Raw genomic sequence first — 27,199 nt, 5'->3', positions numbered from 1 at the left:
TCTCCATTTTATTTTGCCCAATAAAAATCCTTCACAGTTAGGTAGAGAGAGGACAGTGAGAGATACGTATACATATAGATCTTCATATATATTTATATATATACTTATCTCTGTACAGATATATATATATTCACTGTAGAAAATCGCAAAGGCAGTAGTTCTTCACATCTTGATAACCCAATGGAAACATACAACAGACTAGCAGTAGATTGGGAAGTGCGGTACAGTTTTAACGAGAATTTCCGAAACGGATACACCTTTGCTGTACAAAAACCCCAGAACGCTGCGTTTTATCTCTTTCTTTTTCAACCTCTTGTCTTTAAATACACTGACCAGAGGCAAAGTCAAGACAACGGTGTTTGGAAGTGACCGGTGGACAGGAGAGACGCTCAACTTTATGGAGTTCTTTTTTAAATATTCTATTTTGTAAGTGTATATATATATATAATTTTTTTAATTTTTTTTTCTTTTTTTTTTTGCAAAGTCTCGTTAGACGCAGTTCGGAGAACCAGCAACAGTCAACGCAGAAACGAAACAGTAACAGAGTCGAGTTCAGAACACTTCTGGTTTGAATTCACAGTAAGAGCAGAGAGAGACCAAGGTGTCAAGAAACGAACAAGAGGAAAGAAAGCACAAGGCTGGGATTGAATTTACAGTCGGGTAGGTCCAAAACGTTGGACGAAGGGTCTAATGCAGAGGTCCTACACACAGACACAGCCTGCAGCTCACCCGGCGGTGGAGCGGCAGCAGAGAGCGCTGGCTGCTCCTCCGCGGGGCTTTTATTGCTGGTGAAATCAGACAGCAGGCTTGCTCGGGGGCGCCGGCTGGCCCAACCTGACGTTCTCCCGTCGGGGAGCTGGGTTTTGGGGGGGAGACCTATTGATCTGCTGAAGGACAGACACAGAAGACGGGCAACTAAGCAACGTGCATCGATTTAGGATGAGGAAACCCTCGCAAGCGTACTGCCCGGTGCAAGGCAAAGACCAAGAGGGGTTCCTCTCGGCTCACAGCGTTTACCAGGTCCGAGTGAGTGCAAACGAAGACGCCTTGGAGGAGCTCCAGCCCTGGGCCGGGCTCTGCGGGGACGCCGCTGCGTGGAAAGGGACTGCATAGACACATTGGCCGGTTGTGCAGCATTTTTTTTTGCACCGGTGATGGAGCAGTTTTGCACCGGTGGCGGAGCTCTACCCGCGCACGTTTTGCTCCCTTTGGCCACTGGAAGGGAACCCACGTGCCACCCGTGGGGCAAAGGGGACCTTCTCCTCCGAGAGGGCTCCTAGGACAGCCTGGCTCTCAGGAACGGCAGAGCCAGCGCCGTGATCTCCCACTGGTGTCTGGCTGTCACCGAACGTGACTCTGTGAGCTCAGACGCCCCAGGGGACCCAGCGGCTCCCATGTGGGTGAGCTGATGGAGAAGACCTGCTGCGGGGACCCAGTAGCAGTCATGGGATGGGCACCGGAGGGGGATGGACCACACCTCCTGGGGACCCAGACTGGTGGCCTGCTGGGTATGGGCAGCTTCGGGCTCTCCGGACGAATGGGGACCGCCAAGCTCAAACCATTGGTGATTATTTGGAGCCAGACGGGACCGCGCATCCCTTTCCGAAGGAGGAGAGCCCAGAGCTGGAGCTATGAAGGTATTCAAGGGAACATTGGTTTGCCTGCAGGTATCAGAGTTGGGAATAGTCCCTTTTAAATCCCTCTAGAAAAACCTATTGCTTTGTGACAGAAAGCAGAGACTTTCTGTCTGAGAAAACAGATCTGTAAGAGAGCCGTGAAAACACAACCTTGCGTGTCAGAGGCTCCAGATCTAATACGATCCCCTTCACTGGGAGAACCAGGGAGGAGACTTATCCTGGAAATGCAGAGGTTCATTCCTGGTGTTGCCGGCAGTTGCACTGCCAGCCTGGAACATCCTATTGGGAAGCCAACATCTGCAAACAGCTAGCTGTGATCCCAGCCCCTCGATACACTGGGGACCAGGTGGCATGGGTGCTGCGTGCCCCTACAGACCAGGGGCACTCAAACACGCCTCACACTTCTGTCTTTCCAGAAAGTGGAAGGACGGGGGAAGCCCCAGAGCTGGCTGGGTGTGGTGGTGCGATGGTGTGAAGCCCCATGCAGTGATGTGAAGTAATTGCAAGCCATGGGGATGTCCTTCAGCAAGAAGCAAGATTGCTCTTGGAGGTAAAGCAGGGCTGATCTAGCTGACATGGGAACGACAGAGAGAAGAGGTGAGGATCAGTAGTCTGGAAAGCTCCTCTGAGGGCAGGGTTGGGACACACCACTCTCAGTGGGGGCTTTGGGCTTCAGCTCTGGCTTGTTCAGACGTATCTGGGAGAGTACTGTGAGAGGCACTGACTGCTCCTGGGACGACGGGGATGGTGATGATCTAAAAGGAGGCAGGGGAGTCTGGAGAGCTGGGGCAGAGGAGCAGCAGGGCACGGGCAACATGATGAGCAGATCTTTAGCAAGGGGTCTTGATGAAAAGTAACTCTATAAAGTGGCCTTCAAGGCTCAGGCTGAAGGGTTGGGTTAGAACAATGGCAAGTTGGACCTGCTCCCATCCAGGGCAGAAGTGAGAGCTGTCACTGCACATCAGCAGGATTTCATGGTCTTGGTAGGAACGGAGCAGAGAAGGCTTAGCACGGCCATGGAGCAGAGGCACAGTGAAGAGGCACGTGCCCAAGGCCTAGACCCACCCGAGCACCCATCCACAGGAGCACTGTGGGCGGAGGAGCACATATCTCCCACTGGCCTACGCTCCACTTGCCAAGGCTGGGACCAGGTTCAGGAGGCTTCATGGAGCTAAGGTGAGCAGAGATGTCATCAGCACCGCAAGCAGGAGAAGCAAAGACCATGGTGCCTTCACCTCGGAAGATGGTTCCCTGGTAAGGAGGGTGCTGAGGACACCCTGGGGCGATCTGGGGAGAGGACGCCAAAGGGGCAGCCAGCAGGACCACCAGCTCTCAGGATACACATTTTCCTGGCCAATTCACACTGAGCCGGAACAAGCCCTTGCCTGGACCCCGTAGCAATGTCTGCTGCTAAAGTAGGGGAGACCTGTGGCCCTGAAGACAAGTGTAATGGCTTGGCATGCATCCTCTCTTCTCCCCAAGAAAAAAGGGGAGTTGCATCCATCCGTTCTGCCTCCCGGGAACAGCCCCTGGTCCACGCTCTCCCTGGGCAATGCGTGGAGCTAGTCGGCACGGCCATGGAGGATGCGGGTGTAACCGACTGGGGACAATCAGCTCACCCAGGAACTCCTTGCTACCCTGTCCTATCTAGCACAGGAAAGGCCCCTGATGGCCCTGCAAATGTTCCCAGGTGGGACACAGGGAAATCCAAGCCCTCTCCTGTCCCCTGCCAGCTCTTGTTCCCCCTTCCCAGCCCACACCAGCTTCATCCCTCCCCAGGAAAGCCGGGAGGCAGCTCCAAGCATGCAGCCCAATGCCCTCCGGAGATCTTTGGTCATGTTGCTTGTGAGCTCGCTGTCTTGAGCAAGCTATAAAGTGCCACTGCGAGGGGCAGGAGTGGGGCGGGTTGGTCCTTTCCATGGGCAGAGCTCATGTGCAAGCAGGGCTCAAGGGGGACACCGCTGGAAGCCACTGCCTGCAAGGGGCTTTGATGCGACATGAGGATGGGCAGAGGGGACTTCAGCCTGAACCAGGGGGCAACTGCAAATCCTGGCTCGTGATGACAGCAAGCGTCAAAGCAGGACAGAGTGACACCAGACTACTCTGTCGGAGCCAATCCCAAGTGGATTGCCTTCCTGGGAGGTGCTGAGCCCCCCCCATCTCCACTGCAGCCAGCAAAAGCTCAGGGGGTGCTGAGCACCCTCGTGTAGCGCTCGGCGCTCGAACGCAGCATCTGCTGCTACTGTCGATCCCGCTCACCAATATAGAAGCCACAGAGCTTTCTTGTCTCTTCATTTAATCATTGTATATACAGAGCTGGGCTGTTATTTACATCCAAGTACACTTGTCTCCGTATAACGTAGCAGCATAAGAGCAACAATTTGATTCCTATTTTAAGTGCGGAAACCCGGAGGTGATCTCCCTCCGGCGTGACGCCGAGGGGAACTAGCTCAGCCGGGTCGGCATCTTACAGCGACAGCAACCAACCTCGAAATGATGGTGGAGCAAAGCAACCCCACTTGCAGCAAGTGGTAAGAGGGGCTGCTTAGACCTTCCCTTGCCCCAGGATAGCCTGCTTAGCCCAAATCCTCATGGACGGAAATTGCTGGAGCTGATCAGTGTCCTCTGTTTGCTCATATAATGACCATATGGACATGCCTGGAGCACGACTCGGTTGCCCGCACATGGGTGGTGTGCCACTAGAGATGCTCCAGGTCTTACCACCACTGGCCTGGCTCTCCCATAGGTCTTGGATCATGTTGGCCAGCCCCATGTATCAGGTATCCCAGAGCATCTCTAATGTCCCTGGACCCCACGTGTGAGCAACTGACCTGAGACCCTTGTCACCACAGCTTTTGCTGTTGGCCAATGGCAAGTTAGAGGTGACTTGTTGTTTCAGTGGAGACACTAACCACGTGCAAGATTTTGAGGGCAGTACTTGCAGAAGTACACGTGAGCCAGTACATCCCACTGAATCCCATCAGCTCCAGAGCTGGCTGAGCAAAGGTGGAGGAGGCAGCTGGGTTACGGTCAAGCCCAAACTCTGAGGTGAGTTTCATGGGATGGAAACATTTTATCAGCCCTGCCTGAGCCTCCAAGAGACAAGATGTCAACCTCCTTGGCCATTCCCAGGATATGTCATCAAAATGCCAGTCTGGCACCCCTTGGCTATCTTGCTCCAAGGTTAAGACCCTGGGGCCTCAACGCAGACCAGGCTTGTGATGGGAGAGTTCATCCAGACAGCGGGTAAAAATGTTAAGGTCTGGAAGGAGCTAGGTGAGCTCCCATCTGAGCCAGATCTGAGCACAAACAACAGGAACCCACGTGTCCCACCATCATTTTGCTCCATCTTTGCTGAGTCACCTCCGAGAGAGACTGGTTACCAGCATGTGGCCACACAGTGCTAGCACACGGGAGAAGACGTGAGGGGAAGCAGTGCATCCAGTTGTGGGGAGGATTCCTGAAGAGCAGGAATCCTTCCTGGCAGTTTGGCTGGGGTACTTGCCAAAAACATCTGTATTTTATGTCACCATAGCGTAGGGGGTTGGTTTCTGCAGGACAGCTGAGTGCTTGGGGGATGCTGGGCGAATCCCAAGAGAGGGAGAACCACCATCATCAGCACAACGTCTTAATGGGTGTCTGCAAGGCGCTCTGTTATCCAGGGAGTGGCCACAGTCGAGGTTGCTCAGATCTGGATCGAAACTCCAGATCAAAGTGATGCAGTGAAGAAGAAGGTGAAGGGAGTGTACCTTTCCTCCTCCGAGGTCCTGCTCCATCCCAAGGAGCTCTGCAGTCCCTGATGGATGCACTGTGAGGCCATTGAGTCCCTGGGCAGTCCAGCACCCTCCAGCAGTCAGACAAACCCATATGCCTCCAGGTTTCACTGGGTCCATCAAGACACACTCATTCCTGGCACCACTGCAAAAAAGATCTAGGAAGAAGATGACGGAGCAAACCTGGCATGCTGGAGGGCTTGGCTGACTGCTGCTGACTGGATCCAGGTATGTGGGGAGGCCAGACAAGCCCCTGCTTCTCCTGCCCATGGATTAGCAAGGAGTTCTGGTGAGAAGGTGTCCCACGGGGTGATGCCGGTGTCCGTTCCTCTTGGGTGTTAATGCAGCGGGGAATTGCGCTCTACACCTCCTCAACAGCAGATCCTTGAAACTCAATCACTCCGGGTGTTCTTCAACCACCGACTGAAACGCTGATTCCTGTGATGGTTAGTGGGAAACCAACCTCAACGTCAGTGGAGCCAGAAGGAGCAAAGGTGGAAATGACCCTCCAGGTTATTGGACTGATCTTGCGGTGAGGGCACTTGCTGTTGTGTTTGCTTTTCATGTGGTGGCCTCAAAAACACCATACGACCGTCTGAGACTAAGCCTCTTACAGTTTCTCTATGCTTTTCCCTTTTACCCAAGGACTGCAAAGCCCTTCACAAGCACAGATGCCTCACAGCTGCTTTGTGAAGGAAGACAGCGTGGGTTTATCTGATGTGGAAAGAGAGGCACAGAAAGCCGAGATGACACAAGACACCAGACCTCCAACCCTGACGCTGTGGGATGTTTGACTCCATCTTGAAGGCCCAGTGTATGAAATGGAGGAAGCTCTAGGATTTTGCTTGTCCAAGTGTAAGTTTGCGTGGCACGTGTGGGTGTCTCCCTTGGCATGGCAAAGCCTGCTGCAGGGTGGCACCGGCAGGCAGCTGCACTCCCTCCTCGGTGGGGTGCGCGGGCTGATGTCCAAGAGCGCTGGAGCGTCTGCAGGATTTGTAGTGGGACTCATCTCTACATCCTTCAGGGGTCAGACCTGACCTAGTCCCCCTTTCTATGGCTGGGCTAGTGAGAGGGGCTTAGCCTGAGCTGCCCTGGTGTTTTCCAGACTGATGGGTTGTGTCTTCCTCCAGCTCCAAAGGCACAGGCAGAAGCGGTGGGAAAAGACGGGTACCGTCAACTGGGATCTTGAAATGCTCTGGTCTCATCGCACATCTCCATTTTCTATGGCTCCAGGGATGGCTGTCAGCCACCAACAGTTCCTGCCCAGTAATACTGTCTGGTGACCTTGGCTGCAGCTGGTGGGACTTAACTGAAGTCTCCTCTCTCCTGCTCAGCCTCTTTGCTCAGTCTGGAGCTCACCACAACAACGTTTGGTCCCAACTTGAAGGTCAGACCTGGTGATGGGGAGGGAGGAGCTTTCGGGGAAGGGAACATGGGAAATGAGTAGCTTCAGGGCTTTTGTTTGGAAGGTCTTCAGCCCCTCAACACCCTGAGGTTCTTCCTTGGTATGCAGATGAAATGCAATCTGGCAAAACTCTCCCTGGAGTCACCTCACATAGATGTCCCAGCACATCCCAGTGCTAATTCTAGCTGTGTTCTTCTAGCTGCTCCCTAGGGTGAAGAGCCAGAATTCCCACTTGCATTGACCCTTTGGCCACTGCCCAGTCAGTGCAAATTCCACTTCGCAACATTTTTTACTCTTTCCTGTGGATCACAGTAAAAAAGTGTCCGTGAAAGGGAGAGCCAGACCCACTTTGCCCACCTTTTAAAGCTGAATGCTGGTTTTTGATGCCTGCACCGTTCTCAGCGACTGTCCTTACAGGATTTGGTTATTATTCTGCCAGGGCATAAGCACTTGCGTGATCTTAAGCATTTTCTCTTCTTATGACTGCTTTCATGCTCAGAGTTAGTAGCTGAATATTTTCTTAAGCTGGGCCTGCGTTATCGCTGTCCTTGGAATATGGGATGCCACGTGGGATCGCTACGGGTGCTGTTGGAAACGGCTGTACTGAAGGCTAACGCTCGCCCCGTTGCAATCTAGCGGTAATGCTGATATGTGCTCACTGCAACTCCTGAGTGAGGCTCGGATGCCATTTTTTAAGTAGACCCTGGACCGAGAGAGTGCACCGAAGCATCACTCATTTGGGAATGGGGTAGCACAATTGCCCACTGTTGGGCAAATTGCTAAAGCTTCAGTTTGCATAAACATCCCGCAGGTTTGGAGGCTTCCCCAAACCTTGTTTCCATTGACTTTGGGAAGTAAGAGGGCTCTTGGGCAGGGAAACTATCTTGGATTTCCAAGTTTTTTTTCTTGCTGTAGCCAGCTTGAGTATATGGTAAGAACAGGGGGACCAAGGCAGAGGTGGGAGGGTATTTCTGCTCCCAGCATTGGTCACAACCCAGGAGAGAAGTGGAACTGCAGAAGGAAATCACAGCGAAATGAAAACGCAGCATATGTCAAGCTCTGCTGAGCCTCCAAAGAGGCTCCTGCTGGGCGATCATTCCTTGTTGGCTTATGTTACCAGGACAGGCTCATCCTGCTCCTCAAGGATGTCCTAACCTCTTGCAACCATGGTAGCCATGGGCTGGCAAGAGGGAGTCGTCTGCTAGAGATATGTCTGGTTTCACTGAAATCAGTGACCAACCTCCCACTGACTTCACTAAGACCACCGTCTGTCTAGACAGGATACTTGATGCAAAACAGTGAGTTTGCTCATGATCCCGAGAGCTTTGCTCCGTTAGCCAATGTGGCTAAAAATGCCCTGAAAAAAAAAACCTGCCACTTTGAACTGTTTTGCTGCGCATAGGTGCTTGGAAAACCAAAGAAACCAAATGCACCCTCCAAAACAACCAACCGAAGAGGGGTGAATTGTAGGAGAGGGGGTGGCAGCCTCTAGTGAAGTAACAGTCACGGCAGATTACAAAAGAGCCAATTGACCCTCACCAGCGGTACTAGGAAAAAAAACCAAAAGAGATGTCGCATTATCGATAGAAAAACAACGCACATCCACAGTTATTTTACCTACAGAGCACAGAAGTATAGAGTAAGGGTGAGAGAGCTTGGTGCGAGCAGACTCACACCGCTCCTATGGTAGCATATTATCCTTTGGAAGATCACTGGCTTGAGTAGGTAGTACATGCACAGCAATAAAAAAATTACGTTGTATTGTCTTGGTCCCACCTCAGATCTCGGTGGACTCTATTCGCTCGAGTCGGGAGGGAGTCCATGGTTTTTTCTCCTCAGTGTGCGGGGGGCTGGTGGCCTTCGTGTTCATCTCGTTCACCTTGTGCTCCAGGAGCTGGTTCTTCTGGTACATCTCCACGTAGTTCAGTTGCAGCTGCTTCTGATACTTGATGACTTTCTCCTTCTCTTCTTGCCATGTGCGCCGCTCCTCCTCGAAGTCCATCACCTGCTGCTCCCGCTGCTGCCGCTCCAGCTTCAGCTCTGTCTGGAGCCGCTCCACCTCCTTCCGCAGCGTGTTGACGCTGTCCTCGCTCTGCCGCTGCATCTTGGCTTCGTCGCTCTCGCAGGCCAGCGGGTCCCGCAGCTTCTCACCAAGGTCCCCACCGAAAGGCCCCGGAGGTCCCATGCTGGCAAGTGTCCGCTTCAGGCCAGAGACCTCCAGCTCACAGTGGTTCAGTTTTTCCCTCAGCACCTGGACCTCGCTCATCTTCCGCTGCAGCTCGCTCTCACAGATCTCCAGGTTGACGCTCTTGGAGCTGTAGGAGTCCTTCAGGGTGAGGATCTGCTCCTCCTTCTCCCGTAGGAAGTTCTTACCTTCCTTGAGCTGCGTCCGCAGTCCCACGATCTCATTCAGCTTCTGGGAGACATCTGCTTGGGAGTCCTTCAGCTGCTGCTTGAGCAGGGAGATCTCACCCGCCTTCTGGCACACCTGCGGGGAGAACATCCATGAGGCAGGAGGAAGGCAATGAGGAGCCGCCACTGCTGCTTGTCCCCTGCGCTGCCTGTGAAACGTCTGTGTGGCCTCACGTTGGCAGGAGGCTCAGGTAGCGGAGGGGACAGCCAGCAACGCTGCTCAAGGACTGAGTTCCAGCCTTCACCAGGACGCAGAACATGCCAAAGACCTAGAGTTTGTCCCCACATTTGTGGGGGAGATTTGGTGTTTCTTTCCGGCTCTCAGGGACCTGATGCTGTTCCTAGCTGGAGTTGACCAAACAGCTAAGCTAAGTGCTGTGGTCCTCACCAGTGATGAGTGGACACCGATGCTTCCCTCCCTGCATTCATCTTACTCACCTATCCACAAGCCTGCGGTGCTTGACCCCAAACCCTCTGCTCTCAGCAGGAGTTTTCCCACTGACCTCAGTGGGATCTGGACCTTGAACAGGCCTGAGACAGAAACATCTCAGACCCACAGACCACCCGGGCTCTCCTGAGCACTGGGAGTGTAGGACAGGATGCAGAGACTGTAGGTATTATTTACTTGTCCTATGACACTTTCCTTCGCAAAGACTCCTGAAGAACCCAGTTGACTAAATTTTAGGGTTCGCTTCACTGGGGACAGTCCAGGCACTGGTAGCTATTTAATTCTTTTGGGGCAGGGCTTGAAGAGCGACAGCCGCTCTGTCAAAGATCAAGGGGAGAGCTGCAACCCACCCTTGCTGAAAGTGGGACTACCATGCACTGTCCTTGGGCAATGGAGTCTCAGGTTTCATCCTGACTGGCGCAGGTCTCACCCATGTGGTAGGGTGCACAAGCCCAGTGGAAATACCCTTGCTGCAGTGTGCATTTGCATTACGTAGGTGTCACCATTCAATATGACACTCCTCTGCGCCTGCATAGTCCACCAAAAGTGACAGTTGCATGAACAGTTGTGGGTATTGGAAGTGAACCATAAAAATGACCAAACCCTCATGTTCCCGTGGTTTTCAGGGCTCTGCACTGGCAGATCTGATCTGTCTACTGTGGATGATTGCAGAGACACAGTCCCTACCTATGCTGGCAGGAGTCTGGGCTGGGGAGTGGCATCAGGGAACCATCAGTGATCAGAGAGGATAGGCATAATTAAAAACAGACTTGATAGCCACCTCCAGACTGGGGTGTCCCATCCTCCTGAAACTCCTGTCTCTTGTCACACATGAAATGCTTGGCCTTTCCTCCCTCCTGCGGTGCCTGCAAGGTCCCTTGCTGCTCTGCTCCAGTTGGGTCAATGCTCCTCAGACAAACTTCCCTCTCCACTGCCTTCATTGCAACCTCCACCTTTCTCTGCTATAGAGGACTTGCCTTGTGCATGATGTTGAGCAAGACCTTGAAGCTCAGCTACTGGAACAGTCCAGTGCTCACTACGAATGGCTGAAGAGCTAGGAGAGGTACCCAGTCACTTCCTCCTGGTAGCAGCTTTCCCTGGAGCTGACAGCCGTGGTGGTTCCCCATGCAGACCTAACTCTGTGAGTACCCACATCCACACCCAGCACTTGTCCGCAGCAGATGCAGAACTGTATCGCGCTGGTTTAGCTGTAGTTAAAGTGGCGTAGTTACTGCCTAGCTAAAAAACCTGCACAGTTTACTGAAAAGTGCTCTCCGTGGGCTAGCTCTTCCCAAAAGGCAGAGAAATACATGATGAAGAACAGCTTGGATAGGAATCGGCTTACAGATTAAAACAGTTAAATTTTGGCCTCTACTTGGGTGCTGTGGAGATCTAGGCAGCACAGTCCATGGAGCCTGGAGAGCAAGTCAACAAGTCAAAAAGCGTAGGTGTCTACAAATGTTAGGTGTCTTGATCCACAAGTTGAGTCTCTATCTTGACATCGGTATCACTGGGTTAGCTGTTGCAGACAGAGCTATAGCAGTGTAGCAAATAATCAAAAGCCCATCTGCATTTTTACTGGTGCAAAATCAGGGAACTTTCCAGACCTAACCTGTTGGAAGACACAAAAGACCAGGGCAGAGCAGCTGGCCAAAGGAGGCATCATGTGGGACAACGCAGCCTGCTTGTTCTGGGATTTAACTTGCAGAGATTTTACAGCAAGCCTCTAATAAGCTCTGCTGAACATCTGCAAATAGCACATTTTAGAGCCTAATTAATCCCAGCTTCATTGACTTTCCATCAGGATTAGCAGAATAGGGTCGTCTTGATTCTAGAGCTACGTTTTGCCTCTGCACTCTTAATAAATTTAAAGTTTCTAGCCAGTCCACGGAAGGATTAAAATTCTTCACATGATCAAGCCGGAAAAAAAAATGTTAGCACTGGCTATACAATCAGACTTTGATAAAATGTTCTAAAAATAGAAACAGTAGAAAAAAATGTGTAAAACTCAAAAGGAGAACTAGAAAGAGGAATTTGCCTTTCAGCCTTTTAAGAGAGATAAACTTATTAGCAACTGAAAACAGCGTGTTACAATGGAAAGCATGAGGTAGACTTGGCTATCGGCATCATTCTTAGCTCACTTGCTTTATATCTTAAATAAAAAAGAAATAAAATATTTGAAAAGCGGCTTCAAGGTTTGCCCAAACGCAGATGTTAGAAGAATTTAATTAAAATAGACTTAAACCCAATTTTGGTAGGCATAAATACCTGTGTGGAAAGGCCTGTATTCACTGAAACTGGATTCAAATGTCACACGTTGGAGTGACCGGACTGTGAAGCCAAATTATTAACCAGCACAGGAAGCATGCACAAAACAATTGTGCTCATTTTAGTTTAATTAAAAACAACAGGCTCGGGGCTCAGACAAATGAAGAGGTGACTGAAGTGGCATGTGTTACCTGGAGGCCACCAACCCATAGCCATTGTCTCTGGGGTCCACTTAGGGCAAATGGGAGGTATTTTGGGCTATCAGAGCCCTCAGTGAAAACCTCACTCAAGATCTGTTACAACAAGGCTCTTACCTCCCACTTGGTCTCTTCAATCTTTGGGAGAAACTCAGCCTGTTCCTTCTTGAAAGCCACAAATTTCTTCTCCAGCTCCTCTCGTTGCTGGAGGAGTTGTCCCATATCATCTTGGAGTTTTTTTTTCTCCTGCTGGAGCTTGAAGATTTGGAGCTGCAAGGCCTGCTGAGCCCGCTGCGCCTTTTTGGAGACCTGTTGCAATTTGTTGGCATAGTTTTGCCTCAAATCCTCCATTTCCCTCTCCCAGATCTTCTGCTTCTCCTCGAACACTTGGAAGATGGCTGCCTCGCTTTTGTCCAAGTTCCTTCGCATCTGGAGGACCTCCTGCTCCTTCTCCCATAGCCGATCTTCCAGGTCTTGGATGATGTCGTCCGTTGAAGGCGAGTGGAAAGGCATCGTTTCATTGAGATGGTTCAGTCTGTTGAACGAAGAGGTGCTCTTGCTCGAAGACCGTCCGCTGTCTGAGGTAGATATCCCGTTGTATCCCACGATGTTCTTGTCCACATAGGTTGTACCGATGCGGTTGATGTGGCTCGTGGAGGCGCTCATTGGACCCACGTGCTGGCTGTAGCCTGTCCCATACGTGGGCAGGCTCGTTAACGAGTTACGGCCCGAATCTGAAAGGCCCCCCACTTGGTTTGTAGTCCTGTTAAGGCTGCTCTTGTCGAGTCCACTTTTGGGTGCGGATGGGCTATTGCTGTTGGCGTGGTTCAAGCTCTTTCTGTTCTCTGTCACCCCGTTGCTCTGCGGCGGGCAGAGGTTCTGCATGGAATGGAAGTTTTTAGGAACTACTGGTTTAAAGGCTGAGGGTCTAACTAAGGGCTCATTGCTCTGCAAAAGGAAAAAGGACCACGCATCAAACATAGCAGGAAGCTTGGTAACAACACACAAAAGAGATACATCGGCACAGGCTGGGGCTGGTGGAGCTAAGATGTCTTGGGCTAGTTCCGTATTTCTCAGCCTTATTACACCCTGGGCCATTTGGGATTTAACATGAGGGGACCTTTGGTCACTCGTAGGGCAACGCTTTCTCTTCCCTTGTCCCAGCTGAAAAAAAAAATATCTTGACTCACCCCAAATTTGCGTGATTTTTCCCTAGAATACTCCTTGGGTCCTCTTAGTGCTCTTTGCAAGAAGGAGGGCTGCCACCTGCCCACCAGACCTGATCAAAACAACTCTTTGATTTTGGCAGATTATATTCTGAAGGACTTCTAGCGTTGAGGGTGCATTTCCCTTTTGCTGAAAACTGAACTGAACCCTTGGATTAGCAGCCGTTTTGCCCCAGGAGCACCACGTTTCCCTCCTGCCGGCAGTCATCTCTCCCCTGTGTGGACATCATGTCCTGCTTACGCTGGGATAGGGGTGGGTAGGAGCTGTGACCCCAGCAGTGACACCGGGCAAGGAACATGCTGAAGCTGCTCTTCATTTGAACGTTTGTGTTTCCTGCAGCCATAAGCAATGCTGGGGGGAGAATGGACCGCAGCTGTAAAGGATTTGGAAAGGATTTTAAAACCTTGCACATTCCTCGCCCTGTGAATGCACCTACAGAAACAAAATGTTTCTCAAAATGGGACTGAGTCTCCCCTACCGCAGGTTGGGTTTCAGGTGAAAATTAACCCAGAAGAAGCCGCTTTGTATTAGCAAAGATGTTTCGAAAGTGCCTTCCAGGAGAAACAGAACGAGCCCTGGGGAGCAGGCAAGGTTGGAGACCAAAAGCCTGGCGCCTGGCATGTGGGACTGAGATGGACTACAGGGGCCGGCGGATTAACAACCCTGGAGACAAGGCCACCAAACGCTGCAGAAATAATACTGCACGAGGCAGCGTCCCCGGGGCACAAATTATGGGAGTCGCTGGAGCGGAGCAGCAGGCTATATAAAACACTACTGGCTCTGGGGCTCTGCTCCTCCAGGCCTGGGAGGTGTTTGCTCCCCGAAGCCGATATGAGCCATGAGGACTAGGCTTGGATAGGTGATAATGCTTGCGGGGTAGTTTTCAAGCCTTGTCAGTTTGTCCCTCATAAGAGGCACTGGGATTTTGAACAGATGCTCATAGCTGCTTTCAAGCAGCACCTTTTGGTGGCTTGGAGATTGCCTGTGAGGAGATTGCCTGTAAATGGCACAAAACGTAAGAGCGGGACTCGGATGCTGGACCTACCGAAATGAGAGCCGACTCCAGCTCCCTCCCCATCAACTGGGGAGGCAGGCACGGAATCTCAGGTAGGTTGGAATAGCCAGTGACTTAAATACAGGCTTAAATGGGCTGGAAACTTAGCTGTGGAAGACCTGTGATCATGCTCTTGGGTTCCTCAAGAACTAACATTCCCCTTTGCTCAACCCCCTGAAAGTAATAAGAATTATGTTCTCTGTACATAAAAATGATGCCATCTACATAGTAAGAATTAGACTATCTGTCAGGATTGCACCGTTGCCCAAGGCTTCCTGGTCTGTGTTTTTAGAGATGTGCCACGGTCATCACACTGCTCCAGGAGGTGGGGATTCTCACCTGGTCTAGTTTGCCGGAGATTGGCAATATCTTTGGTGGGTTACTGGGCTCTCGGTATTGGGGAGGAGGCGGCATGTTCTTCTCATTGTTGTTGGTCACGTTCCCACAGATGTCCATCTTCACCTTCTCGCTCTTGCGCAGGTCGCCATTGATATAGAGGGAATTGGAGACCTTCTCCGACCTGTATGTCTTCTCCTCGCCCGAGTAGCGGTTGGAGATCTCCCGCGTGGAGTACCCGTTGCGAGGCCCCTCTGTCTGCCGGCCGCTGCTCTGCGTCCGGGTCCCCACGCTCTTCATGGCGAACTCTTGGTCGTTGGCGACTCCGCTGCCCACGCTCCCCATGGTGCTCTGGGAGGTGGGTTGGGATGGCCGGGGAGCAAAACCGTGGGTGTTCTCCGGGCTGGGGTAGGTTGGGTCACTAAGAATGGGCAGCGTCTCTGGCGTGGCCATGGCAGCGCAGAGGTGAGGTGGAGGCACAGGTCAGTGGCACTGGGGGAAGGAAGAAAAGGAAAGGACTGTTAGAGAGATGCCTTTTATCTACCATACCCTTTGCAGATCGGCATGGTGCAGAGATGAGCAAATCTCTGGGCTGGGTGGTGCAAGGACAGAAGCTGTCATGTCTCAGTATATGGTATGGAGCAGACGATGGGGCTGTCCTCCTTTCCGTGACCCCCAGCCCCCCGTGGAGGAGCAGCGTGCACTGGTCCCCCAAATCCCACTCACTGGTATGCAAAAGAGCTGCTCTTAGGTCCAAGGGTTGGGTGCTCCCAGGGGAGGGGGTTGCGTGGGTTTTAGTGGGCACAGCTCTACAGCACCGGTTGGATGTGACCATTTGCAGTTCCCAAGCTTGAATTATTTCTGTCACTTTTCCCAGGTTTGAACAAGTTTGTGTGGCCGTGGGGATGGAAGGTTTCCAGCCTGGTCCATCTGTAGGCTCATACACTATTGCTCCCTCCAGTGCATCCCTTAGGGATGATTCAACAGGTCTTAAAGCAACACGCTTTCCATCTCTTCCTTGGGAGTGTTGTCCCATAGACTCGAGCTTTTAAAAAGATGCTTTTGTGCAGGTGTCATCCTAAATTTTCTTTTAAACCTTTATTCCCCTACTCCATTTTGTTCTTACCGAGACTGTGCCTTGGATTGGCCAAAACTAGGCCATGGGAAGTGGATAACGTGCAGATAATGTTTTTAAAAGTTGTCTTTGACCTGGTCAAAGACATTGGGGTCAGTCCTCACATGTCTGGATGCTCTTCCTCGGCTCCATCACCATCACAAACCCTAGTCCTGTGATTTCAGCTCTGGCTTCATAGGCAGGCAGGCAGTATTCTCCAAATACTGGTTGTTGCATTGGTGCTGAATTTATTATCAGCTGAGGCAGTCAAGGTCCAGAGCTACTGGTGCCAAGAGAGGTTTCACATGGGGACAATTTATAACTTCTTAAAAGGCCTTTTGAAAGTCCCTTCTGAAAGTCCCAGCTGAAAATCGAGCTGTTTCCGCACTCTTGGACCCAGCAGTAATGGATCTCATCTGCACTGCCCCACCATCCCCCTGAGGGTGACAAAGCCTCTGCGGTCATGCCCCAGCATGGACTGGGACTGGGGAAAAAAAACCCAACATGGATTTATTTCTCTCAACAGAATTTCTTTAGTTACAGAAACCCATGGGTTTTCCCTGATGGGTGTACCTATAAAATATGAGCGCTGGGGAAGCTGCTCCGTGTTGAACTGAGCTGGAGCAGAAGATGGAGATCTTGCAGAGTGTGACTGCATTCCCCACGATTCCCATTCCCTCCGCCGAGGTGTTAACTCGATCCTCTGTAATGCAGTCAGCCCCTCAAAGGTGTAAAATCTTATTTAAGGAAATAAAAAGACCCACAGGAAATTTTTTTTGGTTGCCTCACTGAATAATGGAGAATTTGAACCCGTACCAGCTAAGGATCTCATTACCTGAGGGAAGGGAGAAGATGCATTGCAAAGTTTGGGTGATTGCAATGAATCCTGGGGTCTCTGTATTTGAGGAAAGACTCTCACAGCCCAATTCAGCCGCTGGTGCACGAGCGTCCAGGCCCCTCGGGGGGTTCTTTGTGTCCCCCCAGTGCCACTCCAGAAAGGCTCAGGTCTCCCTGGAGTCCTGCCTCATATCTGTGCAGATGTCTCTGATACCTTCAGACCAGGCACAGCTGAAACAAGCCTGGGGGAGCAGGGTCGGTGGCACGTGGGCAACTGTAGACACTTAGCTGACCGGTGTCCACCCAACCCTACTGAGTTCATTGGCTTGGTCCCCATGGGCCACAAAAGGCTGCTTTTTTTTTTTTTTTTTGGTCCCAGGAGCCCTGAGTTCCAGGTTTCCCAGGATAAACCATCCTGGCAGCGTGGGGACTAAAGCAGAATTTAGGGGCACTGGGAGGTGCAGGTTTCCACCTGGATAAAAGAGGGATAACAAAAGCGATGCCCTTTGGAGAGAGGTTCAGGGATGGGGGGGCTCAGGCAGGGTCAGCAGGCAGGGGAGATGGATAAAATCCCCATTTCAGTGGGGTTTTCCCTCTTCTTGGGGTTTTCCCTCTTTCTACCCCTAACATTCTTGGGGTAGGGATGTTAAATCAGCCCTCCACAAGTAAAGCAGGAGAGCTGGGTTTATTTCCCTGGGGAGCTAGCTTAGGTCTAGAGCTCGGCTCCGATGTGGTGTCTCACGGGGTCTTGCTATTTGCACTAATAATGGAATGGAGAAGAAAAATTAAAAAGGTTAAAGCAGGGTCTGTGCTGCTTGACTTTGCTTTTATTAAATTGCGTTTCTGGAGGCTTCTGCCAGGCGCGCTGCCTGTAACCTCCTCCCTTTTTCCATGTCCTGATCTTCTCATAGAAAACCGCCCTGTCTGAAATACGGCCCGAGTGTCGTGGGGCTGGCGGACGGACAGACGTGGCAAACTGCTGTGCCGAAGGGAGAGGACACAGAGCTGATACCTACAGCGAGCTGGGAGAGCTCCTCTGGGGCAGAGCAGGGTAGGGAGGTGGTCACAGAGGGAAAAAGTGATTTAAGGAGGTGCTCCGGTGAAAGCCACCATCCCAGCTGTTCAGGTGGGAAGGAGCCTCCATGGTCTGAGACACGCCAGATGTGCCCCATCGTTGCCAGGGGCCAAGGCAGCTGCGAGGCAGAGGAGAACGTGCCTGGTGGTGTAACCTTCTCCATCCCCTTGCACATCACCCCACCCAAGGAGGGTCCCTGAAGCGATGAGCGTTGGGTGAACATGTTGTAGTCACTGCTAATGACCTTCCTGCAGCTTCCACCTTTGTCCCCCAACAGAGATGTCTCCATGTCACACACTGGTTGAGGTCTAAAGGCTGAGCAGCGAACGAATATCACACAAGCATCACACGGTGCGGCGTGGGGACCCACTACAATCAAAACACGTAGAAGTTTATCAGTCATAAGTAACAAAACCTCCACCAGCAGCGAGAAGTGTCCAGGTCTGGTCACGCATCCGGCGTGTGACATTCGGACACGTCTCTCTCCAACGCACTGAGCAGGACTCAAAGGCTCACGACGCCATTGCACCCTAAAGGCACTTTCCAAAGAACACCACCATAGACAGTTCATGAGTGCACGACGCCCAGGGATTAATCTAGGTGCCTGCTGCGAGACTTGGTTGAGCTACGGAGCGATGAGGAGGGATGGAGACTGCCCGTCTGAAGCCGCACTCAACCCACGGTGCCTTTGGATTTTATTAGTCAAGGGAAGACTTTTTATTCTGCTTATTTAGGAATAACCTGCCTTTCAGTGACTTTGGGATCTTTATAGGCCGTGTCTTTTTTTATGGGACACCAGCCACCACAGGAGGGATGTGCTGGAAGGTCTCAGCTCCAGGCAAGGGAAAGGCAGTGGCTGCGTCGTCTCCACGCAGTCCTGCTCAACCGGCAGAGGAGAAATCCAGATTACTTTTTCCTCGCTGGGTAAATTCCACAGTGACATTTGCACATTTACATTGACTTTCTGAGGGCAGGATGAGGTCACCGGAAAATTTGATCCTTCCAAAGAAAAAAAAAAAGCCAACGCAACAACAAGCAGGGAAGGCAAGTGTCCTTAGCCCGGCGAGAGCCACAGCCTGGGCAGAGATGTGGCAGTGCCCTCCAGGACACCTCTGAGGGCCTGCTCAGCCCCGTGGCATCTCCATCATCGGTCTTCACCGGCAGAGTATCACAGCCTTTCTCTGCCCTTGGGGCTCCCAGGAGGTGGTTTCCGCATCAGGCAGGCTTCTGCTTAGAGCCACGTCCCGAGCCTACTGGGATGTTGAGCCGGCGTTTCTGCTCAGTGCCAGCAACCCAAAAGCAGGGGGGGCTTCAGCTGCCTTCTCGGGATGTGGGATCAGAGCTGCACCGCAGGGCAGACTCTGAAAATGGACCTTTTTCCATGTTTTGGGGTTTTTTTTCCTTCTAACTGGGCACCATCCAAGAAAATATTCTGAAAAAAGTGGTTATTAGCTTATGTTTACTGTAAACCCAGGATCTGATAAACAGAGCATACGGGCAAGCATTACAAATACGTTATTAAGGAGATTCCAGAAGTGCCAACAGATCCCTGACAGTACAGCTTTGTTTGCCAAAAAGGGCCATTTTTTCGAGAACAACGGCTCTCGCTTTTGTGTCTTCTGGCCAGCTCCAGTTCCCAGTCAGGTTTTACCTGGGTCATTCCTCAGGTGAACTGTGAAATCAAGTTGTGAGCACAGCGAGGTAAGGAATAACACTGCCAGGCTCTGGCACAGAGCTGGAGGGTCTTTTTTCCTCCTTCCAGGTTTGGAGGAATGCATGATTAAAAAATTCCCCAGGACATTTCTCCTCCTTAAATCTCATAACCACCTCCCTCCCACGGGAACGCAAACTAAAATTGTGTTTACAGGTGATTCCCAATGAGAGAAACAAGGGTGCTGAGCCTGGCAGCCCATGAACACGGGGGGGCTGAGGGAAGTTGAACTGGCTCGCCTTTACCAGCGTTTCACTCCCAAGTCCGTCCTTTAGAAGGAAAGAGAAGTCACCTCTGAGCACGGCTGGGCTTGGAAGAGACCCCTGAGCCACGGCAGAGGGACGAAAGTAGCTTCCCCTGCCCCGTGGTGGTGTGGAGAGGCTCCAGACAGGCGGAAAACCAAAGCAGGAGTTTCAAGCAACCTGCCAGCCACTGCCCTTTCCAGATGTTTTGTCTTTCCAGATGTTACGTCCCATCTGCAGAGGTGAGGAGGCACCAGGACCACCTCACTCTTCATCCGCACCAGACTCTCAAGAAGACACCAGGTCCGTCCCACCTCCCGAGGAGGACCAGCTCTACCCAAATCGCTCCCGAGTGATGTCCATCTGTCCATCCATCACAGCAGCCACCACCTCCGAGAGCCGACACTCAGCCTTTGCCGAGCTCCAGTTCCCCAGAGCCACGTGGCTACAGCAGGAACCCAAGTGAAGGGACTTTCTGCAGACACAAAGGAGGAGAAGGGAACCCTTCCAGAACAAACACTGAGCTAATTTCCCATTCCTCAGCATTACTGTCTTAATAAAAGCTGAAAAGGGTTCTTTGCCTGCCTGGATTGATTCAAATGATTCTTTGATGCCTGGATTCCTCCTAGGCATCTCCACGCCAGCACCTTACCTAGGAAGGGTGTCGTGTCTCATCGCTGCAGCCAACCTCCTCTCTGGCCGGGGGTGCCAGGACTTCACGCAACGGTGCAGCTCCCCACCATCTCCGTGTTGCACGACCTCCCCGTCCCATCCAACTGCTGTGGCCCCTTGGCCTTTCCCCCAGCAGCCCTGCCTTGGAGACAGCAATATTTTTATGCCTGATGCAGAAAATCTGGGGTTAAATTTCCTTTTCCCCAGCTGTGGTGGGTGAAGTCTTCATGGCCACCTCTTACCATGGTTTCCTACCATGCCTGCAGCTCCGGGGGTCCCCTAGATGCTATTGTAAATATAATAACCCGTAAAATAACTCCTGCATCTTCACACCTGCTTTACCAAATGAGTTAGCGAATGCCTTCCAGTTAGGCAGAAGAAAAATTGCTTTCAGATAGGCAGCTGAATGGTTAACTAAGCCTAGATTATGAAGGCCTGGCTCTGTTTCTGCCTGAGTAGGTTAATTGTTAACACTCTAGTAACAAAGGCCTTTGGGAGACATACCTAGGCACCGTGCCATGCGAGAAGGAAATCAATCACTGGTCTCGGGCAGAGAGAGCTCCAGCAAACAGCCCGAAAGCAAGGCAGTGCCTTGGCACACGCACCATCCCAGGCATGTGGTCCCGGCAGGATAGGCAGCAAAGGCATCTGAAGGTCAAAAATTCCCCCCCCCGCCCCAGCCAATTGCGGTAACAGGTATGCCCGTGACCTTCAACAGTCGGGTTTGTTTGCGTCTGTTTTAATGAGCATGCAATTACCGACACAATGAAAACATGCTTTTTTTTGGGGGGGGGTGTAGGACCTACACCTGCGCTGTGTTTAGGGCTCTGGTGGCTCTCCAGTTTGTTGGCCGCGGTGCCAGGGAGCTGGTATGGCTGGAGGAAAAAAGTCATCGCGTCCTGGGGTGGTGGAGCAGGTTAGAAATGGTGTAAAAGGGGTGAAAACAAATTTGCTGTGGTCCTTTCAGCTTCTTCCAGAAAGATACATGGAGAGGGAAGGGAAGGCCAGTAATGGGTTAGCAGCGAGGAGACAGCAGACCCTGTAGGGAGCGAAACCACCTGTGCCTGGAGAAGCATTAACAAGCCCTGGAGAAAAGCCACCACTGAAACCCAAGAGCTGCAATCAAGCTGAGTCAATATATCCTTGGAGGGGCTTGAGTCTGGGTCTCAGCAACGCTACCAGCATCTCAAAGGTTGTTGCTTGGGTTGGTGTGGACACCCTGCATTCCCAGGAGACAGCTCCAGCAGCCATGGTGAGATGGGAACCCACCTCCTGTTCCCTGCCTGGGGTGGGGAGGGCAAGCATGGGCACAGAGGAGGACCGCTGCAGTGCTGGAGAGGGTCGGATGGACCTGCCTCACTTCTTAACACTCCCATCTTGCCCTGCAAAATGTGCTGCTTGCCTTAGTTGTACCACCGTGCACCTCCGAGAAGGTTTTTGTCTTCCCGCCAAGTAGTTTCAGAGGCAACATGCAGTCACATCCCTCTTCTCTGGGCTGAGCAAACAGCCCTCAGCCTCTCCTCACACATCACATCCTCCAAAAAGACCATATTCAGCTACTGCTCTGCCTCCTGTGTGTCATGGGCCATCATGTGTCACCTCCTTACGGCCGTGCTGGACCCAAACCTGGCTGAGAGCACCTCCACAAGGGTCGATTCAAGAGTCAGGGACACCACCGCTCCCCTCCCACCCGGCTCCAGTGCGTCGGGCCTCTCCTCACACATCACATCCTCCAAAAAGACCATTCAGCTACTGCTCTGCCTCCTGTGTGTCATGGGCCATCATGTGTCACCTCCTTACGGCCGTGCTGGACCCGAACCTGGCTGAGAGCACCTCCACAAGGGTCGATTCAAGAGTCAGGGACACCACCGCTCCCCTCCCACCCGGCTCCAGTGCGTCGGCACCTCCTTTTCTTCTACACCCTTCTCAAGTTGCCTCGGTTTGAAGAAGGGAACAGAATGAGCTTTTCCTATCTCTCACAGGCATTTTTTCCAGCCCTCAAGTAATTCTTGTGGCTCTTTTCTGCACCTCCTCCAACTCCTCTTCCCCGACTCCGACATCCTGGCTTGGTGGCTGCCAGGTTTTCCTCCACCACTGAAATACGGCCTGAAAGCACTTGAACCTGTCTGCGAAAACATGCAAATCTCTGGCTTTTCAACCACAAGCTTTTTCCACAACCAATAGCCAGACAATGTCAGACAAACAACTCCTGCTGCTTCCCTTGGACACAGACTTCTCTTTTCCCACTTATCCCTGCCGAAGGAAATGGGAGCTTTGCGATGGGGAGCTTTTTCCCCCATTCAGGGCCAAAAAGCAAACTCGGGAAGGCAGGCTGGAGGGTCAAGGAGTGCCAAGTTCTTGTAGCCGCCTTCAGAAACCTCTTTGGCCATGGAGCTGCTGCGTGTCTGCACATCTTGCATCCCTCTGTGCAAAGGCTTTACGATTGCTGCTGGCCTACAAAGAGACGGACAAGCTCTCCAGCAGCACCTGAGCCCTCGGTGCAAGGGCAGGCTCCAAACTCCAGCAGGACATTGCCCAGCATCTCCTAGGGCTCCGCTGAGCCCCTCTTTGAGCCTCGGCCCCTTTTGCAGCATGAAGGCTGTAAGGCTGTTGGACCAAGTGGCTGCAAATCGTTGCTGTAAGACACATCCAGGCTGGAGAAGTCCTATCGTGACGTTTTAAGGAGGTTTTGAAAGAGGCTCCTGGCTGCGACGAGCAGGGCGATGGCATGTGGTGAATGCACCAGTCCTGCTCGGGGCATTAGATATTTGCTTTTGTTAATGCTAATGTTAACGTTAAGAAGGGCTGACTTTGAGCTGTTCTCCAGCGGGGTACATCAGTGCCACTCGGCTGTCCTGTGTCTCTGCCCAGGGCTTGCAGGGAGGTGTTGATGAGGAGCTACATGATACTTAAGCTCCGGGGCTGGCTTTGCACGCAAAAATGAGTGGAAAGTTGTTTTCTCTCCCCAAGACCCTGTGGTCTGAGAGACCTTTTTTTTTTTCCTTCCCCTTGGGGAACTGCAGGAATCATGACCCATAACCAGCTTTGCATCGAGTCCCTGCTGTAGGAGGGGTCCCATCCGGATATACTGCTCGTCGTCTCTCTCCATGGCCTGATCCAGCTCACAAATCTGGCAGAAAGTCAACCCAAACCAGCAAGCCGTTTGCTGCCGCATCGGCAGCTTCCAGCCAGTTCACTGAGGACTCAGCCAGGACCACAGGGCCATGATCAGGGTAGAGAAACAGAGCTTGTGGGCGGGAGCAAATCCCACCAGAAAGGGGTTTGGTTTTGGAGACCTCAGCAAGGACCAGTTCCTAACTGCAGCCTGGGGTGCTTTGCAGAGACTTTAGTAGCTCTGCACCCTGGGGATTGGGTGTTTAGCTAGAAGCAAGCAAGGCATGAATTCAGGAAGCAAAGCAACACCAAAGCCATCCTAGATGCCTTCTCCTGGGAGCAATCTCCATGTGTCCTAAGGCTATTTCTTATCGCGTTCTGTTGCAGGCATGCAACTGCGGGAATCCATCCTGAAGCTCTGTGCTACAGTCCCCGCTTGGGAGTCCTGCCGAGGAACATCCAATTCGGGAAGATGGGGACCATCCTGTCCCTCTATGACCCCCCGCTTTCCAATGACACCTCCTGTCCCAGCACCTGAGAGCACTGGGGGGGTCCGCACAGGGACCCGCAGCATCCTCTGGGTAACTGGGCTCAGTTAAAAGCCATCAGCCCCCCAGTACATGGCTATTTCTGAGACACGAGGACCACGCTTTGCTTTTCTCTCCTGCAAAAGTGGCAGCAGCGGGTGGGGGCGGCAGGATTCGGGGCAGGGAGGTCCCCGTTTCAGGGGCTGCGCTTTCTTGGGCTGCTGTGAGAAATAAAAGCGAGAGGCTTAGAAACATTTCCTTTTCCTTTCTGCCTGCTAATGAGATAATTACAGCCTTTTGTATTCTGGGAAACTACTTTCTCATTATGGGCTGCATCAGCTATTTACATAATAAGCCTGAAACAAAAGAGACGAGATGAAAAGACCCAGGCGGCTTGTCGGGAGAGCCCAGTTGGGCTGCCAAGGAAGAGCCCATGGGATGATGGCTTTCTCCATCCCCAAGGTCCCTCTGCCGAGGTCCAGAGCGGGTGGCAGCACTTGGGGTGTCCCCAGCACGGGATGCTCCTCGCTCTCAGCTGCAAGGGTCCCCGGGGTCCCCAGAACCAGCCCGACGCGCTCTCTTAAACCATCCGCCGTGATTCCCATTGCCGAAGGATTTGGGAGGGGTGGCTGCGGATCGGGACCCCATATGCGTGCGGCGGGGAGAGCCGCGTCAGCTCTGCCCTGATGTGGTCAGCATATGTGGGGCTCGCAGTGACACCCTGGGATGAGTCCCACCACCTGAGGGTATGTTGGGTACCAAACTGTCCCATCCCCTGTCCCATGCCCCAGTTTCCCCAACCCCCGGCTGGCCAAGGGACAAACTGGGTACCAACCTGTCCCACCGCAGTTCCCTGTCCCTCCAGCTGGCCAAGGGACACTTTGGGTACCAGACTGTCCCATCCCATGTCCCACATCCCAGTTCCCTTTTCCCCCAGCTGACCAAGGGACACATTGGGTACCAACCTGTCCCATCCCACGTCCCAGTTCCCTGCCCCCACAGCTGGCTAGGGGACACTGGGTACCAAACTGTCCCATCCTACATCCCACTGCCCTGTCCCCCAGCTGGCCAAGGGACACTCTGTGTACCAAATTGTCCCCGCCAGCCCGCCAACCCGCCACCTCCCTTCCTCAATAAAGGCTCCATTGTTCTCCCCCAACAAAGCCTGAATAGTGCAGCCTGCTCCACCTTCCCCTGGCTAATCCTCCCGGTTTGCTATCAGTTTTCCTCTTCAGTTGGTCGCTGTGTTTAAGGGACATGCTCCGCTGCCACCCTGTCCCCGTCCCCCAGGAAGTGGCAGGAGGGGGAATCATGGCAAAGCACGACCGAAAGAGAACGTGGCCTTGGCTCTGTGCCCTCCTGCCTGTCCTCCTTCCCTCTCCGCTCCCCCGGGGTGCTCCTGGAATGGACACCCCCCCCCGCCATGTATGTGCTACACCTGGGCTGTGTCTCTGTCACACGCAGTGACACGAGAGTCCCTGTCTGCGTTCACTGCGCTTTGCTGCAGCAGCCGCGCTCCTCCCCAGGAGTGATGATGATGAGGATGATGAAGAGCACCAGAGGCTTGTGCTGGGCCCACGCTTGTGGACCACGCCACTGCCCCAGAGCATCCTTCTGCAAGCGCAAGGCTCGGAGAGCCCAGCAGCTACCTGGAAACCCCTTACTGACAGCAACAAATTGATAAATCAATCTGGGCATTGCTATTGCTCATCCAGAACGAGCTGCTCTGCCAGTCCCAAGCCCAGTCCCGCCAGAGCTCATCTCAGGGTGTTCCCAATTTTAATCCACAGGATTTTCTGGATTCAAAAGAGCAGACAAAGGTGTGGGATAAAAGGCCAAGCACCTGGCAGGCTGCACCAGCCTTGAGCTACTCCAATAAGAAAAGAAATCAAAATTGCTCTGGAGGCTGCGGTGAGGTTGGCAAAGCCCTAGAGAAACCTCAGCGGGTGACGTGGTGGGTAATGTGGTGCTCTGCGATTTGTACGGGGTCCCAGGGAAATTTTCCAGTCTCCATCCTTGGAGGTTTTCAAGCCCTGGATGGACCAAGCAGGGTCTGGCCTCGTAGCTGAGCCTGCCTTGAGCAGCAAGGTGGCCTGGAGACCCCCGAGGTCCCTTCCACCATGAATTATCCTGCCATGGAGAACGGAGGTTTTGGCAAGCCGCCCCAGGCCTGTCCACAGGCGTTGCCCTGGCCGGGACAATGGGGCTGCATTGCTGCCACAGTCCTCATCCTCAGGGGCATTTTTCCCTGTTTCATGGGCTGCTATCGGACCTCTGGCTTTGGATCCGGGCTGGCATCCTCCAGGATGCACCCGAGGGCAGATAGGAGGGATTTTCCCATTACATGGCATGTCTGTCCCCATCGTCCCAAGGAGCGGAGAGTGCCAGCAGGACAGGATGCTTTCAAGCTCAGCCCAGACTGCCAGCCCAAATCCTATGTGTCCCTCTGGAAGGGTTCGGACATGGTCTCATCTGTGCCCACCTGCCCTTCTGGCTGCTCCCAGAAGATGCTCAGCGCCAGCTGTGGGCTGGTCATCGTCCCCAGTGCAGTCAGTGACAACCGCTGCCCGGAAGATGCCAGCTTTGGTGGCACAAAGAAAACTCCCTGAATTCAGTCGGCACGGGGAAAGGATGGTTTGATGGAGCAGCCTCAGCGCTGGCTGCGGGGCTGGGGGTCTGGGATGCTCCACGCCACAGGCTGGACCACTTGAAATCATCCCAGCCCTCTGTGCCTCAGTTTCCCCTTATTAAGGGGAAACATTCTCAGCAAGGTGGCTGGATATGAGCTGCTGCTGGTTGAGCCTGTGGTGCTGCCTGACGTGGTGGGGGGCACGAGGGAGCTCCCAGCCCATCGCAGAGTGCTGGCACGGTTCCTCCTGTCCCCTGGATGTCCCCCAGTGAGGAGCTACGTACCTTGCCTAGCACCCCAGCATCTGCCTGAGCATCCTCATCTGGCCCCATAACCCATATCTTGGGGCATCCCAGTGCAATCCCCTGCTGTAGACACGCTCCTTTGCCCCAAACACCTCATGGTGGCAGCAGGAGGACTCCCCCCTTGTCACCAGACCCCCCCCGGACGATTTAGACCCCTGCCCTGGCCTGTGTGTTGCCAGGGGGAGGCTTGATCCTGCCCTTTGGGGTGGGCCATCA

General features: G+C 52.8%; 1 protein-coding gene across 2 annotated transcripts; it reads right to left on the bottom strand.

Annotated features, from left to right (window-relative positions):
* Nucleotides 1-751: 751 nt before the first annotated feature.
* On the bottom strand, nt 752-15,316 carry LOC103924222 (leucine zipper putative tumor suppressor 3). 2 transcript variants are annotated; one of them, XM_009332711.1, is made up of 4 exons: nt 14,761-15,316; nt 12,258-13,019; nt 4,072-9,303; nt 752-763 (listed from the first exon to the last, which is right to left on the bottom strand). In XM_009332711.1, the coding sequence occupies exons 1-3, from the start codon at nt 15,208-15,210 to the stop codon at nt 8,593-8,595; spliced, it is 1,923 nt and encodes a 640-aa protein (XP_009330986.1). In that variant the 5' UTR covers nt 15,211-15,316; the 3' UTR covers nt 752-763; nt 4,072-8,592. The 2 variants fall into 2 exon arrangements, with proteins under 2 accessions (XP_009330986.1, XP_009330985.1); XM_009332710.1 differs by having other exon boundaries at nt 12,258-13,088; nt 14,761-15,315.
* Between the last annotated feature and the right edge of the window lie 11,883 nt (nt 15,317-27,199).

Source organism: Pygoscelis adeliae, unplaced genomic scaffold, assembly GCF_000699105.1.
Source record: "Pygoscelis adeliae isolate BGI_AS28 unplaced genomic scaffold, ASM69910v1 Scaffold29, whole genome shotgun sequence".
NCBI lineage: Eukaryota > Metazoa > Chordata > Aves > Sphenisciformes > Spheniscidae > Pygoscelis > Pygoscelis adeliae.
Note: the sequence above shows the minus strand (reverse complement) of the source record. Positions and strands in the feature narration are given on the sequence as shown.

What these genes read in the sequence shown, in the direction of transcription:
- LOC103924222 (XM_009332710.1), bottom strand. Translation starts at nt 15,210, where the DNA reads ATGGCCACGCCAGAGACGCTGCCCATTCTTAGTGACCCAACCTACCCC. An exon ending in TCTCCGGCAAACTAGACCAG is followed by an intron (nt 13,089 to 14,760) that starts GTGAGAATCCCC and finishes TTCCTTTTGCAG; the next exon opens with AGCAATGAGCCCTTAGTTAG. An exon ending in TTGAAGAGACCAAGTGGGAG is followed by an intron (nt 9,304 to 12,257) that starts GTAAGAGCCTTG and finishes TTCTCCCCGCAG; the next exon opens with GTGTGCCAGAAGGCGGGTGA.